Genomic DNA, 17,713 nt, shown 5'->3' with positions numbered 1-17,713 from the left:
CGGTTAAGCTTGGGGGAGAAGAGTCCTCGCTGGTTCTCATTCTAGAGTTTAGTTTCCATGCCCATGATAATAGCATGGATGCCCCATGACGAAAATTGTTTCACAGCTGGTAGTACTTTTCTATTTTAGTATTGGCATGGTTTCCATTTTGTTGTTTTTGTCTCCCTCGGACTTTTGTGTTAGCATCTCCTTTTTGTTTTGACGCTGACCAAAAAAAGCTACACAAATATCTACCAGTGGCCTTGTGTGGACATAAGATCATGTGGGGGATTCCCAGCAAGCAAGGTCTGCATGGCTCCGGCTCCTCCGCGTAAGAAAGAAAGAAATCAACGATGGATCGAGGGATCATATCTATTCCGACCCACTCATTAGTTGAGCAATATTTTGATAGTTGCCATATCGAATCTTTTTTCTGGCCTGAGAGCTCACGGCTGCCTATATGCAGTGCATGTGAGAGAGACACAGTACGGCCCTAGCTACTACTACAAGTACCTTGGTAGTTACTGGTACTCATAACTGCCTCTTCTTCTTCCTCGACATCTCTCCTCCTCGGCTTCTCCACGCACCAGACCACAGCAGAAAAAACAAAAAAGCAAGCAAACCTTGGAGCTAGCTAGCAGTATGTCCATGTCATGCGGTTTGTGCGGCGCCAACAACTGCCCGCGCCTCATGGTCTCGCCCATTCATCATCGTCATCACCATCATCAGGAGCACCAGCTGCGTCAGCACCAGTTCTTCGCCCAAGGCAACCACCACCACCACCACCCAGTGCCACTGCCGCCAGCCAACTTCGACCACAGCAGAACATGGACCACACCATTTCATGAAACAGCAGCTGCAGGGAACAGCAGCAGGCTCACGCTGGAGGTGGGCGCAGGCGGCCGACCCATGGCTCACCTAGTGCAGCCACCGGCAAGAGCCCACATCGTAAGTAGTAGTACCGCTTAATTGTTTCATCTCTTGCCGATGGATGCGTCCCTGGCTTCCTCCTTAAAAATCCCCACCTAATTTATGTCCATCTATACCCACTACAAAAAAATAGCACCATGTAACCATCTCATATTTCTGTCACATAATTCTGTTAATGTACGCTGCTCAATTGTTCTCCTGAAAAAGATATGCGGGAATGGATCTTGATATTCTTTAATTTTCTATGGAGGCATATATAGAGTTTGTGTTTTGTATTAGTTGATGCAGAATTGTATGGGTTGTCAAATCATCAGTCATACATATAAACTTATTTCATTTTATTTGACCAACAACAAGGTAATCAGTCATACATGCATACTGAAAATTTGACTTGTGTTCAATAACTAACCAACTCGACCGGCACAGCTGGGGGAAGACTTTAATCAAGCTGCTAGCTAGAGCTTAATAATATAACATATCTCTTTATGGGATCAAGCAATACATATGCGCTCAATTCTCAACTTGTCAATATCTATCTGGAGTCCACACTTTATGGTAATTAATTGACAAAGTTTTGTGAAATGGACAATATACATACTGGATCGATGCACCCTTTTTCTCATTTTATGTGGTCATTATGAATTTGATTGTTATTTAGTATTTCAATTTTATCTTGAGCTAGTTTTGCAAGTCTGTAGCTCATATATAACTGATACTACTCCCCACGATAGCTTGCGTAGTGGCCGGGTGATCGATCTACCGAGTTCATAAAACTGATCGAGATCGGGTCCAAAAAAGAACAAACCCATACAAAATGGAAAGAAGATCCTTGTTTAGTTAGTTTGCATCAGAAAATTGCCTAATTAGTTACTTGCTATCAATCTTTTGAACATGGCATGTTCACCCCAAACGGACCCAGATCACAATTATTGATGAAGTTACGCCTTTTAAAAACTCATAAAACTGTACATACATGTACAGGGCTACACACATGTACATAATACACCTAATTAAAACGTATATTCGTAGACCAATTGTTTTGGACGGTGCGCATCTTTGAAAAAAAAAATGCCAGAGGAGTTGTTAGCTTCCACTGTCCAGAAATAGAATAGTTACAATCAAGTGTATCTCTGAATGAAAATGGATCATTTTCTAGTTAATTAGAGACCAATTAGATATTTCATAAACAGGGGAGTATCAAGTACGTATCTGCTACCCTAAGAAAGTACATAACTGCGATCTTATGATTATTTTCCTCTTGATGTTCAGGTGCCATTTTACGGAGGTGCATTCACCAACACTATTAGCAATGAAGCAATCATGACTATTGACACAGAGATGATGGTGGGGCCTGCCCATTATCCCACAATGCAGGAGAGAGCAGCGAAGGTGATGAGGTATAGGGAGAAGAGGAAGAGGCGGCGCTATGACAAGCAAATCAGATACGAGTCCAGAAAAAGCTTACGCTGAGCTTCGGCCACGGGTCAACGGCTGCTTTGTCAAGGTACCCGAAGCCATGGCGTCGCCATCATCTCCAGCTTCGCCCTATGATCCTAGTAAACTTCACCTCGGATGGTTCCGGTAATTTATAGCACAAGCCAGATAAAATGATAACATATTTCCTTCTGATTGATCCACCCGTGAAGCAGTTGTTCCTCAAAGTAAAATAAGTCGGTTAGTGATTGATCGATTGGAGCCATTATGTTGACTTGACTATTTAAAATGGTCAGCAGATCAATCAAACAAAATGTATTTATTGAAACAAGTCTTGTTATACTACGTGTTGATTTAAACATGTAATTTCAAGAGGATAGCTACTTTGATGTGTAATAAAATTGTCTCAAAATTGGTGACAAGTGCGATTGTTGTTGTGATTTATATGGAATTATGTCAATCATATTGGAAAAATAATTAACCAGTTGAATTAAGTCATCGCCGACTCAAAATTAAATACGAATGAGGCTTTTATGTATAAAGTTTGTTATTTTATCTTGAGGACTTCTCTAGGGGTGGAAAACGGATTGAGAAAGTACACCATCACGATTGCCGAACATGTACAATGCTTATCTTGAGAAAGAAAATTATATTTCATTCACCAAATATGAGGTGAACCTTGCAACCACATGTATATTAAAAAGCTATGTGTCAGCTAACTAATTTGTGGACTTATCATAGGTTAAATACCTCCAATGTGTACGAATGAGGAACTTGAGTAGAATATGTGAAGTTGCATGGAAAACTGTGAACATATCAAATTATCAAGACATCACTACAGCTGTACATCATCCGAACTTCATGTATTATATTGAAATTGTGTGTTCCTTATGTTGTTGGATGTACTCCCTCCGTTTCTTTTTACTCCGCATATAAGATTTGGTCAAAGTCAAACTGCACAAAGTTTGACCAAATTTATATAAAAAAAATATGAACATCTACAATACTAAAACTATATAGTATGAACATACATTTCATGATCCATCTGATAATATTGATTTCATATTGTGAATGTTTATATTTTTTAATATAAAGTTAGTCAAACTCTACAAAGCTTGATTTTGACCAAACCTTATATGCGAACTAAAAAGAAACGGAGGGAGTACTTATTGAAGTGATCCTTCATCTATGAGGTAAGTATTAATTAGTTTGTCCATCGTTTGATCAATCATGTGTATTTAATTAGTTTGTTGGATGTACTAAGTTTTAATTAGTTTATCCATCCCAAGCTTCATCTATAACCCAATGACAAAGGTGACAACGCTATGCACACATACATACACATGATTGATCAAACGATGGACAAACTACCAATGACAAAGGTGACAACGCTATGCACACATACATACACAAATAGATGAAGCTTGGAATACGGCATGGGTGGCAGCCTCGAACCTCAAGCTGGTGCGAACCCAATGAGCTAGACAAGATAACAATGTCTGTCCAAGATAAGGGGAAGCTATTGTTGACTGCCATGATCCAATAGGTTGCCAAATACTAATTGGCATGCGATTTATTCAGTCCAATGTGTTGGGTTTAGTCCCACATCAGATGTGGGGGGAGACATAACACGATTTATAAGGGCAGGGGTGTCCCCTCCTAATTAACAGGCTAGTCCTTTGGAGGGAGAGGGCCCAAGGCCTCCCATAATTCGGTGTTGCTCTCTGGTTGAGCCTGGTTGACGCATGTGGGTCGGAAACGCTAGTGTTAGCGGGCCCGAAATTGCGTAACAAGTGGTACCATGAGCTAGGTTGTTCGAGGTTGCGATTGTTAATTCAGAGGAGGTCGTGTTCAATCGACGGAGGCGCTGCGAGGGTTTGCCAGGTGCCTGCGGTGAGATCGAAGTTGTCCGATTGAAGGTCAGCGGAAAGATCAAAAGCAGTTAAAGCTGGATCGGTTTGGCAGAGGCAGCAGGCCGAGCAAGCTGCGGGGACGCGCAGGCCAAGCAGGGCCCAAGTGCGGGTGACTGGCCTGGTAAAGCACGCGGCTGCTAGTAGATAGGAGCGCGTGTGCGGCAGCCACACAAGCAGATGCGGTCTGCGATGTGGCACTTGGCAGAGGCTGTTTGGTACGTGGTTGGCTCAAGGAATGACCTATTGATGCTGCTGGTGTGAGCACAAAGAGACGAGATTTCACGGGCAAGTTTGGCTGGTTCTTGGAGAAGCGGTGTTGCATATAAAAGTCTGTTTGTTGATGTGCTTAAAGACTGTACCAAGAAGCAAGTTGACGGGTCAAAAAAAAGAAGCAAGTTGAGAACATTACCAAGGGTAGAGACAAGGCAAGGACGACAACGTGCGATAAGGCTTGAAGCAAGAGTCTGGAGCTTGTCGTGGCAGGATCATGCATATACAGGGCGTCAAGCAATGCACGGAGATGTGCGGGGCGGACACGGCGCAGGGTGGAGCATGGTTGCAGTCGAACATACATGGCTGGCTTGGACTGGATTGTCTAATGGACTGGCATGGAGGTTGGTCAAAGCAGAAGATGGCGGTGATTTCAGAAGATGGTGGCCAACTTCTGGGCATGGAAACACGTGGTGCAGGCCTGAGGGCTTGTGCGGCTTCGACAGACTATGGCGCGGGGTTGATTCAAGATGGTGCACACATGAGAGAGCTTGAAGTCGAGAGGGCGCAGGGTAGCATGGCGCAACTACATGAAGTCATGTTGAAGGTGGAGCTGGAGTCTGATGGACGACTTCATTCTGTGCTAATGGAGGGGCTACAGCGTAAATGCATGGAGAGTCGAAGCCTATTTCAGCGGGGAAAGCGAGAGACACGTGGATCGGACTGGGGCCCAGTGGTCTGATGGAGGCGTGATACTCGGCATCGATCGGTGATGACCGGTGGTTCTCTGCAGTGGGGGTTGAGTGATGTGGGTTCGCAACCTTGGGAGACTCGACCAGGACAACAGAGGCTCGACGCAGTGATAACGGCGAGGCGTGCGGTAAGCACGGGACACAATGACATGCCAAGGCATCGATGGTCAAACAAATTGTGTAGGGGGTGCTGAAGCAGTGTTGACGAGTACCAGATTCAAGTTGGTGACTGGGTCTATCAGTGTCGGTTGATGGACATGAGTTGACCATGGAGAATCTGAGAAAGTGACGAAAAGTCTGAAATTGTCAAAAGTTAAGAGAGTACATGACCGTATATTCTGTGGTGTTCAGTGCACATGGCAAAGTGCAGATGACAAGTACAGAAGAAGACAGAGTGCTATAGCCGTGGGACATGTCAAAGACTACCCGAGATAAGGATTAAACAACTGCGAATTTGACTCAAGGTGACACAGGGCGACGGTGAGATTCCTTCAAGTTTCAGAAAGATGGTCAAGAAAGAGCAGTGATGTTGAGTTCAGTTAACTCTTATATGTGGCATCCAATATGTGAGTTGTACACTTTCACGCAAAAATGATCGGTGTGTGATGGCGTTGAACGAATTCTCCGGAAGTTGAGAGCACAAAGTAGAGTAATGAGAAACTTAATTTTGGTGAAGAAGACGAGAAGGGACTATAGTTGCAGATGGAGTCACATGAAGTCTGGGAGTAGCAGCGATGCTCATGGCATATCTCAAGTCCAATGTACATGTAGGTTCGACGCATGGATGCATTCAAGGTGGTGAACAATATTCGCCAAGGTGGAATTTGTTAGAGTTGTGTCGAATATTCTCGTACAAGGTAGGTTACAGTTGGATTTGGTTTTGGACTATATGTAGACAGAGTAGGAGTTGTGTCCTAGTAGGACACTGGTATCCTAGGCCTCTCATATATATCGGGGGAAGACACATGATGTAACCTATGCCAACATAATAGCACAAACACGTAGGGGGAGCCGGCGGGGTGTGCCGGCGCCCAGGTGGCCAGTGTGCGGTATTGTGACGATGTCATGGGAGGAGCGCCCCTAGTCAGGTCCCGGGAATGTAGCCATATCGGTGAACCTTATTAAGAAATCTCGGTGTTGCGCTCGTGTTATTGCTTGGTCCTCGGATGATCGACGATGTGCCTCGAATTTATTCTAACACAATGCTCGATGAAAGTAATTATATTAATTATTTGTTCCATAATTCATATGTGGATCTAGGAGTGCCATGGGTGAATGCAAAGTAAAATTTACTACTGGCTTAACGCTAGTTACCTAATGGATTAATATGCTATTTTAGGACTATTTGTTGAGATTATGATAATCTTTGGAATAAATTATACTATTATGGGGTGTAAATGTTCACAATATTTCAGCAGCGGCATCGCCGATGTTAAGATCCTACTTCCTCTCTTCCTGTTTATAGGACTCAGTTCTAAGATCTCACCCACCAAGGTAGATAGTGAGTGGTGTAAGAGTAGGGCATTTCGGGGACCGAGCTTCATGAAGCCTTTTATTTTGAAAATTTCAAAATTCATAAATTTTAGTTTCAAAAAATTCTGAAATTTTTTATACATGTATGCATGGATGTAAAGTGTATGTGTGAAAAATTTCAGGATGAAATACCTTGAACCGCGAGCTGCACAAGAAAAAACAAAATCAGGGACTTTAAAGATGAACAATACATATTTTAAAAAGCCCCAGATTTGTCTTTTTTGTGTAGATCACATTTTAATGTATTTCGATCTGGAAATTTGCACACATATGCATTATGTATCTAGGTATATGTGTATTTATTTTCAGAATTTTTTGAAACTAAAAAAATTGAATTTTGAAGTTTTCAAATAAAGGCTTTCATGGAGCTCGGTCTCCGTTTGGCATTTTCGGTGGTGTATAGTTTTTTTTGAAAACTTATCTATCCCTTGCATAGAAAGCAAGGGAACACTTTAATTTTAAGCAATGATTTGAGCCACCGACATAGAAACCAGGGGAACACTTTAAATTTAAGTGGGGATTTGAGCCACCATAACCATTTTGACATGAACCAGACCCACGTATCCAATAGTGCATGTGACCTAAATGTGGACTGTGTTGCTTGTCGTAGTCTGCATCATATGAACTTGCCGGCCGGCATCCATACATGTATCCATCCATCAGAATAAAGAATACTCCACTTTTCTTTCTTTTCGTAGCATATCTTTTCCTCCCATTTCAGGCCAGAAGAGATGAGTAGTCTGTGTGGTGGCCGGAGCTAGCTTAGATGCATGGATCGATCCCTGAGGCTGCAAGGCGTGGTGCTGGTTAGCTCGCCTACGCGCGGTGCTCCGGCGAGCTCAGGATTGTGTGGACCGCCTCACTCTGCTGTACGCCAAGAAGAAAAAGGTGGCGCGCTCCATGGCTCCAGAGTCCAGACTGTCCTGCTGCATCTTGCGCCTTTCGCTAGATTGTACTCCCTCCGTTTTTAAGTATAAGCCTTTTTAGAGATTTTAATACGGACATCATACGGTTGTAAATAGATGAAAACATTAACCGGACGAAAACATTAACGGTCAATTTCATCTACATGCACGTCATCTATATGCCTGCATGTTTTACATTTCATCTACTCCGGTTAATGTTTCATATCGTATACGGACATCTACATGCATGTCATCTATATGCCTGCATGTTTTACATTTCATTTTTTTCACCAAAAGTAATTACCTATGTACTATATGTATACTTTTTTCTGTGTGATTATCATGACCGATCTTGTCGATAGCTAGCTAGGATGAGAGAAGTCAATGCATAATGTGTGTGATATGTAGCTAGCTAGCCAGTCCTAAAAGATCAAACATGTAATGGATTGTGCTGTGTGTGTGGCAGTCTGCATCACGCCATCAGATGACAAAAATATTCTCTACCTAGCTAGTTCACATGAACTTGCTGGCCTGCATCTATACATATACACACCAGAACAAAGAATACTTGGCTTTTCTTTCTTTTTGTAGCATAGCCTTTGTTTCTACTTCAGGGCAGAAGAAGATGAATCGCCTGTGTGGTGGTCCGAGATAGCTTAGAGCATCTCCAGCCGTTGGCCCCTCAGGGGGCGCCTAAAATCGCCGTCTGGGGGTGAGCCGGCGCAAAAAATCAGCCTGGGGGCGAGTTGGTCCCCAGCCGCCGGTCCCAGGGCCGCCCCCAGACGCGTTTAAAAAATAAAAGTATATAACAAATTTCGGCAAAGTTCGGCGAAGTACGGCTAAACACGACAAATTTCGTTCAACTTGGGCATATATTTGGACAAAGTTCGCGAATTTTCATTACATAGCAAATATATAAACTAATCTGAAAAAGAAACTGGCTGAACGCCGAGTAGTCGCCGTCGTTATCGTCGGCCTTCTCCTCCTTGACGCGGGCACCCCTGCTGGACCCGGCGTCGCCATGGCGGACTGATGGCGGCGGCGGCGGTGCGTCCTCGTCGTCGTCGCTGTCCGCGATGATGACGACTCCTCCTTCGTCGCGGCCCCGACGGCGCTCCGCGAAGTGCCTCAGGGCGGCGCACTGGCGCTCCCTCGCCATCTTCAGGTAGTCATTGCGTGCCCATTCAAGGGCCGCGTCCTCGTCGAGCTCGACCTCGCCGTTCTCTGTCTTCACGGCGGGGAGACCCGGCTCCGCCTTCACCGGCGCGAGCCCCGGCTCCGTCTTTGACTTGACGAAGCGTGGAGGAGAAGCCAACGAGGAGGCGCGCCGGCCTCCGTCGTCGATGACGATGCCGGCCCTGCGAGTGCGCCGGCCAAGCAGCATCTCCGACGCGGGCTCGGCCTTGACGCCGAGCAGCGCCGGAGTGCCGGAGGAGTGCGAGGAAGAGCGCGAGGAGGAAAAGGAGGAGGAGCCGAACCTCCTTGGCGCCCATGGCCCGTCGCGTCGGCGGTGCGCCGCGGCGGCCGCCCTCGCCGGGGGGTACGCCAATGGCCGGTTGTTGCCGCCCTCGAGGTGCGTGAGCACGCCCTCGAGTGTGCGGTCGGGGACACCCCACCACAGGAGGCGCCCCTCACTGTTCTTCATGCCGCCGACCACCGCCGCGCCGTTGGTGGACGCCAGCCGCTGCTGCTGACGGCGTTGGAAGTACGCCGCCCAAGCCGCGTGGTTGTTGGCGGCGTACTGGGGGAGGGAGAGCTGGGCGTCGGTGAGGGAGGCGCGCACGACCTCGACCTCGTCGGCGAAGTAGGAGGGTTTAGCCACGGCGTCGGGCAACGGGGGAATGGGCACTCCCCCGTTGCTGAGCTTCCAGCCCGTCGGCCCGGCGCGCATGTCCGGTGGCGCCGGGATGTTCGCTGGAACAGGAGCCACGACTCCTGTTCGTGGAGAGTGCGGCGGCCGAAGCCGTTGGCCACCGCCTCGTCTCCGGGGAAACGCTCGGCCATCAGGAGAGGGGGAGGGGGAGGGAGAGGGAGGGGCTGGCGGCGGCTCACGTGAGAGGGAGAGGGAGAGGAAGGACTCGACGGTGGCGCTCGGGAGAGGTAAAGCTCGGCGGCGAGGGCGGGGCTGGTGTGGCCACAGGCGAGCGAGGCCACCAGCTTATATAGCCGCGCCGCGCCCGTGTGTACGCGTGCGAGGGGGGAGGCGTCGGCGCGCCGTCCCGTGACGCGCTGCCCGTGAGGAATCAATGGTAAGGCTGACCGGCGGCAGCCTTGCCATTGATTCCCCGCGCGGGAAACCGAGGCGTTGGGGGAGGACGAGGCGCGGTGTCGCTGACGCGGCTGGCCCGCGGTTTTTTCGCGACAAAACCGCTCGCCCCGGCGTCCCCGGGCGCCCCCCAGTGCGCCGGGTTCAGTCTGGATCCGCCGACGCTGATTTCGGCCCAGACCGACGAAAATCGGACTCCTGAGGACGCGACTGAGCCGTTTTTTCGACACCGGCGCGAAAAAATCGCCTGGAAAGACCTCCCTGAAGACACGGCTGGAGATGCTCTTAGATGCATAGATCTGTGTGGTAGCCTGTTGGATAATCCAAATAATTAAACGTGCGTGAGCTTTACTAGTTGAGTTTTGAAAGAATTGGAAGCGTAATCAGGCTTGCCGGTGATTAGTTAGGAAAGTGTACCATGTCTTTGTGCTAGTAGTCTACGTGTGCTAGTAGATTAGGGAAGTTGAGACCGATTGGAATTGGAATTAGCTTGGTCGTGTCCCAGTATGGTAGTAGTACTAGTCCGTATAGATTAGGAAAAAGAAGTCTGCGTCAGTGGCCTGAGCTAGGTCCTGCACCTATATATACATGGTGTGTGCGTGAGATTTGTAACCGTGAGAATAAAACCTAGAGAAAACAGAAAAGCAATAAAGAGAGGAATTAGAAGGTGCGAGACGCACCTTTGGCTATCAGTTCTTGTGCACGTGCGTTCGTGTTATTCTGATGTGATCGATCTTGTGAGCAAAGTTCCAACAATTGGTATTAGAGCAAGGTTCGTGTGAAGCCGCGCTTGCCCCGGGGTGGCGACCTTGCTAGCGCCTCGGGGCGGGCGATACAGTCGCTGGTGTAGCGACAACGACGCGCGGACGATATGGTCACTGGGTGGTGCAGCGACGAGGAGGAGAAGGCAATGTTCGTTCGAGGAGTGACGTACGAGGAGGATCGGGTGATCTTTGCTCGGTGGAGTGACGGCAAGAAGGCAGTGAGGGTGCTGTCACAAGCGCGAGGCGATGGGTGATGTCATTCGACGGAACTATCTGGAGGAGGGCGACAGGGCTGTCGTCTCCAAGGCGTTGGTGATCATTGATGGTTATGGAGGTGCCGAAGTTACGACACCGAGGAAATCATCGAGATCAACGTTGGAGGGTGCAAGATGGAGATGGCGAAGTTGCGAGCCGTCATCAAGGTGTGCACATGAGTTCTTGTAGGGTGCGTCCAAGAGCTCGGGTGTGTGAGTCTTCTGCTGCGGTTGAGATGCGTCACTGGCGGAGGAGAATTGCAAGGAAGAGCAGGCGGAAAAAGGAATTCGTGCCTTGCGTTTCCGTTCGTGGTGGTGGAGTTCCAGCGAATTCATATACGATGGAGATGAGTTGCACGTATATGACGAGTTGTGTTGCTGTTGGATAGGAGGTGTTATTTGGTAAGTTGTGTCACCAACGACAAAGGAAAAAGATGTGATGGGTGAATAGATGTCTCTCCCCATGTGCAAGAAACCGATGCGAAGATGAAGATCAACGTGAAGATGGACGCGGACCGGTTAAGTTGAGTTCCTGCATGAGGCTATGCGTTTAGTCTGCATGTAGCACGCTAAGATGCGGCAGCGTGGCTGGTAGTCCGGGTAATCGTTGGTTTCAGTTTTCAAGTCGGCACAAAAGTATGACGGTGATGATGTGGTGGTCATCATTGCAAGAAAAGAGAAGTTGTGGTCTGGTAAGTCGCGTCACCGGAGGCAATCGACGGGACAAGATGAAGAGGTGATCGTCTGCGTGTCTCGTCAAATAAAGAGTTAGATAAAGAGATATTTAGATTAGGGGGTGAATGTTGGATAATCCAAATAATTAAACGTGCGTGAGCTTTACTAGTTGAGTTTTGAAAGAATTGGAAGCGTAATCAGGCTTGCCGGTGATTAGTTAGGAAAGTGTACCATGTCTTTGTGCTAGTAGTCTACGTGTGCTAGTAGATTAGGAAAGTTGAGACCGATTGGAATTGGAATTAGCTTGGTCGTGTCCCAGTATGGTAGTTGTACTAGTCCGTATAGATTAGGAAAAAGAAGCCTGCGTCAGTGGCCTGAGCTAGGTCCTGCACCTATATATACATGGTGTGTGCGTGAGATTTGTAACCGTGAGAATAAAACCTAGAGAAAACAGAAAAGCAATAAAAAGAGGAATTAGAAGGTGCGAGACGCACCTTTGGCTATCAGTTTTTGTGCATGTGCGTTCGTGTTATTCTGATGTGATCGATCTTGTGGGCAAAGTTCCAACAATTGAGCGAATTTCCAACATAGTCCGCAGGGTGTGGTGCTGATGAGGTCGCCCACGCGGGCTACTCCTGCGAGCTCAGGATTGTGTGGACCGTCTGGCCCTGCTTTATGCAAAGGAGGAAAAGGCGGCGGATTCCAACGCTCCATGGCTCCAGACTCTCCCGCTGCTTCTTGGGCTTTTCACTGGCCACAAAGATCGACCACATGTGTATCTGGATTGAAATGTGCTAGCTAATGGTTGCTTCGTTCTTGATTTTTGCTCCTTTTCATGTGCTCCACATGTACACAATAGATAGATCTTGAAAACGACTCCGCTGCCGGTGATACCTCGATTTGTGGATCAGAGTTGGTCGCACAGACAAGGGATCGATCGAGATATATGCTTGCCAATGGCCATCCAAATACATATATGGTTCCATGTCACCGATGTGCGTGCAAGATAGCAAACATGATCAAGTTGACTGGTTAATGTCTTCGTCTGGTTTAATTATGAAACCAGTATATTTTCGAACCCTCAACTATATATTTTGCGTGGTGAACTTTTGTTGGTTCTCATTTTACAGCTAAATTAATTTCCACGCCCATACGTAACGCTTTGTTACGAGGGGAGGCTCACACAATTGAAAAAGCCTAGCCGCCTTTCCCATCGCCTTCCTTTTTCGCCGCCACGCGGGTTCAGGAGCAGCTTACTGGGGAAGTTTTGAAGGTCTTGGGGGGTTGTTGTAGCTTGACAAGGAGATGAGGGCTCGAGTGGAGGTTTCCATCAGGGAGTGTTCAACAGCGGCATTTGTGAATCCGGCGGCCGCCGAACCAATCCAACACGGTGAGCTTCTACGGTGGCGCAGCTTGGCTAGGCCATCGGAGAAGATGATGTGGGTGCATGGCCCTGAAGGGTGGCGAGTTCGATCTCAGGTCCAGACTTGGCGTACAATAGCGTGATAAATTTGTCTCATGCATTCTTTATGCTGTCTTCGGAAGCTAGTTGATGCAGCGGTGAGGAGAGGTGTTGATATTCTTTGCGTCCAAGAAACCAAATGGAAAGGACAGAAGGCGAAGGAGGTGGAGGATACCGGCTTCAAACTGTGGTACACGGGGACGGCTGCAAACAGAAATGGCGTAGGCATCTTGATCAACAAGAGCCTCAAGTATGGAGTGGTAGACGTCAAGAGACGTGGGGATCGGATTATCTTGGTCAAGCTGGTAGTTGAGAACTTGGTTCTCAATGTTATCAGCGCGTATGCCCCGCAAGTAGGCCACAATGAGAACACCAAGAGGGAGTTCTGGGAAGGCCTGTAAGACATGGTTAGGAGTGTACCGATTGGTGAGAAGCTCTTCATAGGAGGAGACCTCAATGGCCACGTGGGTACATCTAACACAGGTTTTGAAGGGGCGCATGGGGGCTTTGGCCATGGCATCAGGAATCAAGAAGGAGAAGATGTCTTAAGCTTTGCTCTAGCCTACAACATGATTGTAGCTAACACCCTCTTTAGAAAGAGAGAATCACATCTGGTGACTTTTAGTAGTGGCCAACACTCTAGCCAGATTGATTTCATCCTCTCGAGAAGAGAAGATAGGCGTGCGTGCCTAGACTGTAAGGTGATACCTGGAGAGAGTGTTGTACCCCAGCATAAGCTGGTGGTTGCTGACTTCCGCTTTCGGATTCGTGTCCAGCGGGATAAGCGTGCCAAAGTCGCTAGAACGAAGTGGTGGAAGCTCAAGGGGGAGGTAGCTCAGGTGTTCAAGGAGAGGGTCATTAAGGAGGGCCCTTGGGAGGAAGGAAGGGATGCGGACAATGTGTGGATGAAGATGGTGACTTGCATTCGTAAGGTGGCCTCGGAGGAGTTTGGAGTGTCCAGGGGAAGGAGAAGCAAAGATAAGGATACCTGGTGGTGAAATGATGACGTCCAGAAGGCGATTAAAGAGAAGAAAGATTGCTTCAGACGCCTATACCTGGATAGGAGTGCAGACAACATAGAGAAGTACAAGATGGCGAAGAAGGCCGCAAAGCGAGCTGTTGGTGAAGCAAGGGGTCGGGCATATGAGGACCTCTACCAATGGTTAGGCACGAAGGAAGGTGAAAGGGACATCTATAAGATGGCCAAGATCCGAGAGAGGAAGACGAGGGACATTGGCCAAGTCAAATGCATCAAGGACGGAGCAGGCCAACTCTTGGTGAAGGATGAGGAGATTAAGCATAGATGGCGGGAGTACTTCGACAAGCTGTTCAATGGGGAGAACGAGAGTTCTACCATTGAACTAGACGACTCCTTTGATGAGATCAGCATGCGGTTTGTGCGGAGAATCCAGGAGTCTGAGGTGAAGGAGGCTTTAAAAAGGATGAAAGGAGGCAAGGCGATGGGCCTTGATTGTATCCCCATTGAGGTGTGGAAAGGTCTCGGGGACATAGCAATAGTATGGCTAACCAAGCTTTTCAACCTCATTTTTCGGGCAAACAAGATGCCAGAAGAATAGAGACGGAGTATATTAGTACCAATCTTCAAGAACAAGGGGGATGTTCAGAGTTGTACTAATTACCGTGGAATTAAGCTGATAAGCCATATAATGAAGCTATGGGAGAGAGTCATTGAGCACCGCTTAAGAAGAATGACAAGCGTGACCAAAAATCAGTTTGGTTTCATGCCTGGGAGGTCGATCATGGAAGCCATTTTCTTGGTACGACAACTTATGGAGAGATATAGGGAGCAAAAGAAGGACTTGCATATGGTGTTCATTGACTTGGAGAAGGCCTATGATAAGATACCGCGAAATGTCATGTGGTGGGACTTGGAGAAACACAAAGTCCCAGCAAAATACATTACCCTCATCAAGGACATGTACGATAATGTTGTGACAAGTGTTCGAACAAGTGATGTCGACACTGATGACTTCCCGATTAAGATAGGACTGCATCAGGGGTCAGCTTTGAGCCCTTATCTTTTTGCATTGGTGATGGATGAGGTCACAAGGGATATACAAGGAGATATCCCATGGTGTATGCTCTTTGCGGATGATGTGGTGCTAGTTGACGATAGTCGGACGGGGGTAAATAGGAAGTTAGAGTTATGGAGACAAACCTTGGAATCGAAAGGGTTTAGGCTTAGTAGAACTAAAACCGAGTACATGATGTGCGGTTTTAGTACTACTAGGTGTGAGGAGGAGGAGGTTAGCCTTGATGGCCAGGTGGTACCTCGGAAGGACACCTTTCGGTATTTGGGGTCAATGTTGCAGGAGGATGGGGGTATTGATGAAGATGTGAATCATCGAATCAAAGCCAGATGGATGAAGTGGCGCCAAGCTTCTGGCATTCTCTGTGATAAGAGAGTGCCACAAAAGCTAAAAGGCAAGTTCTACAGGATGGCGGTTCGACCCGCAATGTTGTATGGCGCGGAGTGTTGGCAGACTAAAAGGCGACATGTTCAACAGTTAGGTGTGGCGGAGATGCGTATGTTGAGATGGATGTGTGGCCACACGAGGAAGGATCGAGTCCGGAATGATGATATACGAGATAGAGTTGGGGTAGCACCAATTGAGGAGAAGCTTGTCCAACATCGTCTGAGATGGTTTGGGCATATTCAGCGCAGGCCTCCAGAAGCTCCAGTGCATAGCGGACGGCTAAAGCGTGCGGATAATGTCAAGAGAGGGCGGGGTAGACCGAATTTGACATGGGAGGAGTCCGTTAAGAGAGACCTGAAGGATTGGAGTATCACCAAAGAGCTAGCTATGGACAGGGGTGCGTGGAAGCTTGCTATCCATGTGCCAGAGCCATGAATTGGTTGCGAGATCTTATGGGTTTCACCTCTAGCCTACCCCAACTTGTTTGGGACTAAAGGCTTTGTTGTTGTTGTTGTTGTTGTTATTCTTTATGCTGTCTTCGTGTTTTGTTAGGTATGGCGTGCCGGCTATGCTCCCCCCTGTTGAAAGAAATGTTGTCCCCATCCTGCCCCCTGCCGATGTGCTCACCACCGATGGAGGGTGTGTGTTTTTGTGTCTCCGTCGATGGGTCTTCTGGGATCCGGTCGGTTTAGGTTTCCCATGGATTCGCCCGAATTCGGCCAGCTTTCGTGATCTTCAGAGTTTCTACAAGTCCTTATCGACGTTCTCTTCTCTGGGGTGGCGGTTTCCTTTGCGGATCACAGTCTCGCCGACGTCTCTTGGTCTGCGTCGACGAGTTCCTACTCGTTGCCTCTGCAAGCTCCTGGGTTTCAAAAAAGGTTTGCTACATCAAGGCGGAGACCCAAAGACAGCACCGAGCTTTCATAGTGCGCCGCCGATGTATGCATGACGAAGAAGACTTCGGCACCCCTAAAGTTTTGATTGTAATTTTTCTTTGTATATGGGTGTATTTGTAAGGTCCTATGATTCTTAATATATGGTTTTAAGCCTCTTTGCCAAAAAAAAAAGTTCAACACCCATCACATTACTATTTTTATGATGAAGAGTGTTTTTGTTAACTTAAAATGTAGCGTCAAATGGATACAGAGCATGATGAGCAACACGCGGCCTTTGCAATACCAAGTGTCTGTCCAAACTAAAAAAAACTGACATATTGACAATGCTAAAGTCATATAGGACCAACACTACACCACTAAATGTTCCACAACTTGTACTTTTCTGTTTAGTATTGCCATGGTTTCCATTGTGTTGTGTTTGTCTCCCTCGGACCTTTGTGTTAGCATCTCCTTTTTGTTTGACAGTGACCAAAAAAGCTACAAATATCTAGCAGTGGCCTTGCGTGGACATAAGATCATGTGGGAGATTCCCGGCAAGCAAGGTGTGCATGGCTCCAGCTCCTCCGCGTAAGAAAGAAAGAAATAAAAAATGAATCGAGGGGTAGTATCTATTCCGACGCACTCATTAGTTGGGCCTATTTGATTTGATCCATCATCTTTTGCTAATTCTCAGATCGAGTCTTTTGCCTGGTCTGCAGCTCACTGCTGCATACATGCAGTGCAGTGGAGGAGGGAGAGACACAACACAACCCTAGCTATTTCAAGGTGCCTTAGTAGTTAGTACTCGTCGTTGTCTCTTCTTCTTCCTCGACATCTCTCCCCCTCCACGCACCAAACCACACCAGAAACAAACAAGCAAGCAAGCAAACGTAGGAGCTAGCTGCAGTATGCCCATGTCATGCGGTTTGTGCGGCGCAAGCGACTGCCCGCACCACATGATCTCGCCCGTTCTTCAGCATCAGGAACAACACCGGCTGCGCGAGTACCAGTTCTTCACCCAAGGCCACCACCACCACCACCACGACGCGGCGGCGGACTACCCACCGCCACCGCCACCGTCAGCCAATTGCCACCACTGCAGATCATGGACCACACCGTTTCATGAAACAGCAGCTGCAGGGAACAGCAGCAGGCTCACGCTGGAGGTAGACGCAGGCGGCCAAAACATGGCTCACCTGCTGCAGCCACAGGCACGGCCAAGAACCACCATCGTGAGTAGTACTACTGCTTAATTGTTCCAGCTCTTGCCGATCGCTTGGGCCTCCTTCTAACAAAAGTTCCCTTTTACGTAATCTCCATCTA

The 17,713-nt window shown here is 47.7% G+C and overlaps 1 protein-coding gene and 1 pseudogene across 1 annotated transcript in view; both read left to right on the top strand.

Annotated features, from left to right (window-relative positions):
- The first annotated feature begins 505 nt into the window (after positions 1 to 505).
- Positions 506 to 2,760, top strand: LOC119298534 (annotated as a pseudogene).
- A 14,404-nt stretch (positions 2,761 to 17,164) lies between these two features.
- LOC119298533 (transcription factor GHD7-like) overlaps positions 17,165 to 17,713 on the top strand; it is a 2,158-nt gene continuing 1,609 nt past the window's right edge. The window contains exon 1 of the mRNA XM_037575895.1: positions 17,165 to 17,622. Coding sequence (XP_037431792.1) covers positions 17,299 to 17,622 — 324 coding nt within the window. The 5' untranslated portion in view covers positions 17,165 to 17,298. The remainder of the gene's footprint in view (positions 17,623 to 17,713) is intronic.

Source organism: Triticum dicoccoides, chromosome 5A, assembly GCF_002162155.2.
Source record: "Triticum dicoccoides isolate Atlit2015 ecotype Zavitan chromosome 5A, WEW_v2.0, whole genome shotgun sequence".
Classification (NCBI taxonomy): domain Eukaryota; kingdom Viridiplantae; phylum Streptophyta; class Magnoliopsida; order Poales; family Poaceae; genus Triticum; species Triticum dicoccoides.
This window is presented reverse-complemented; position numbering and strand designations above follow the sequence as displayed.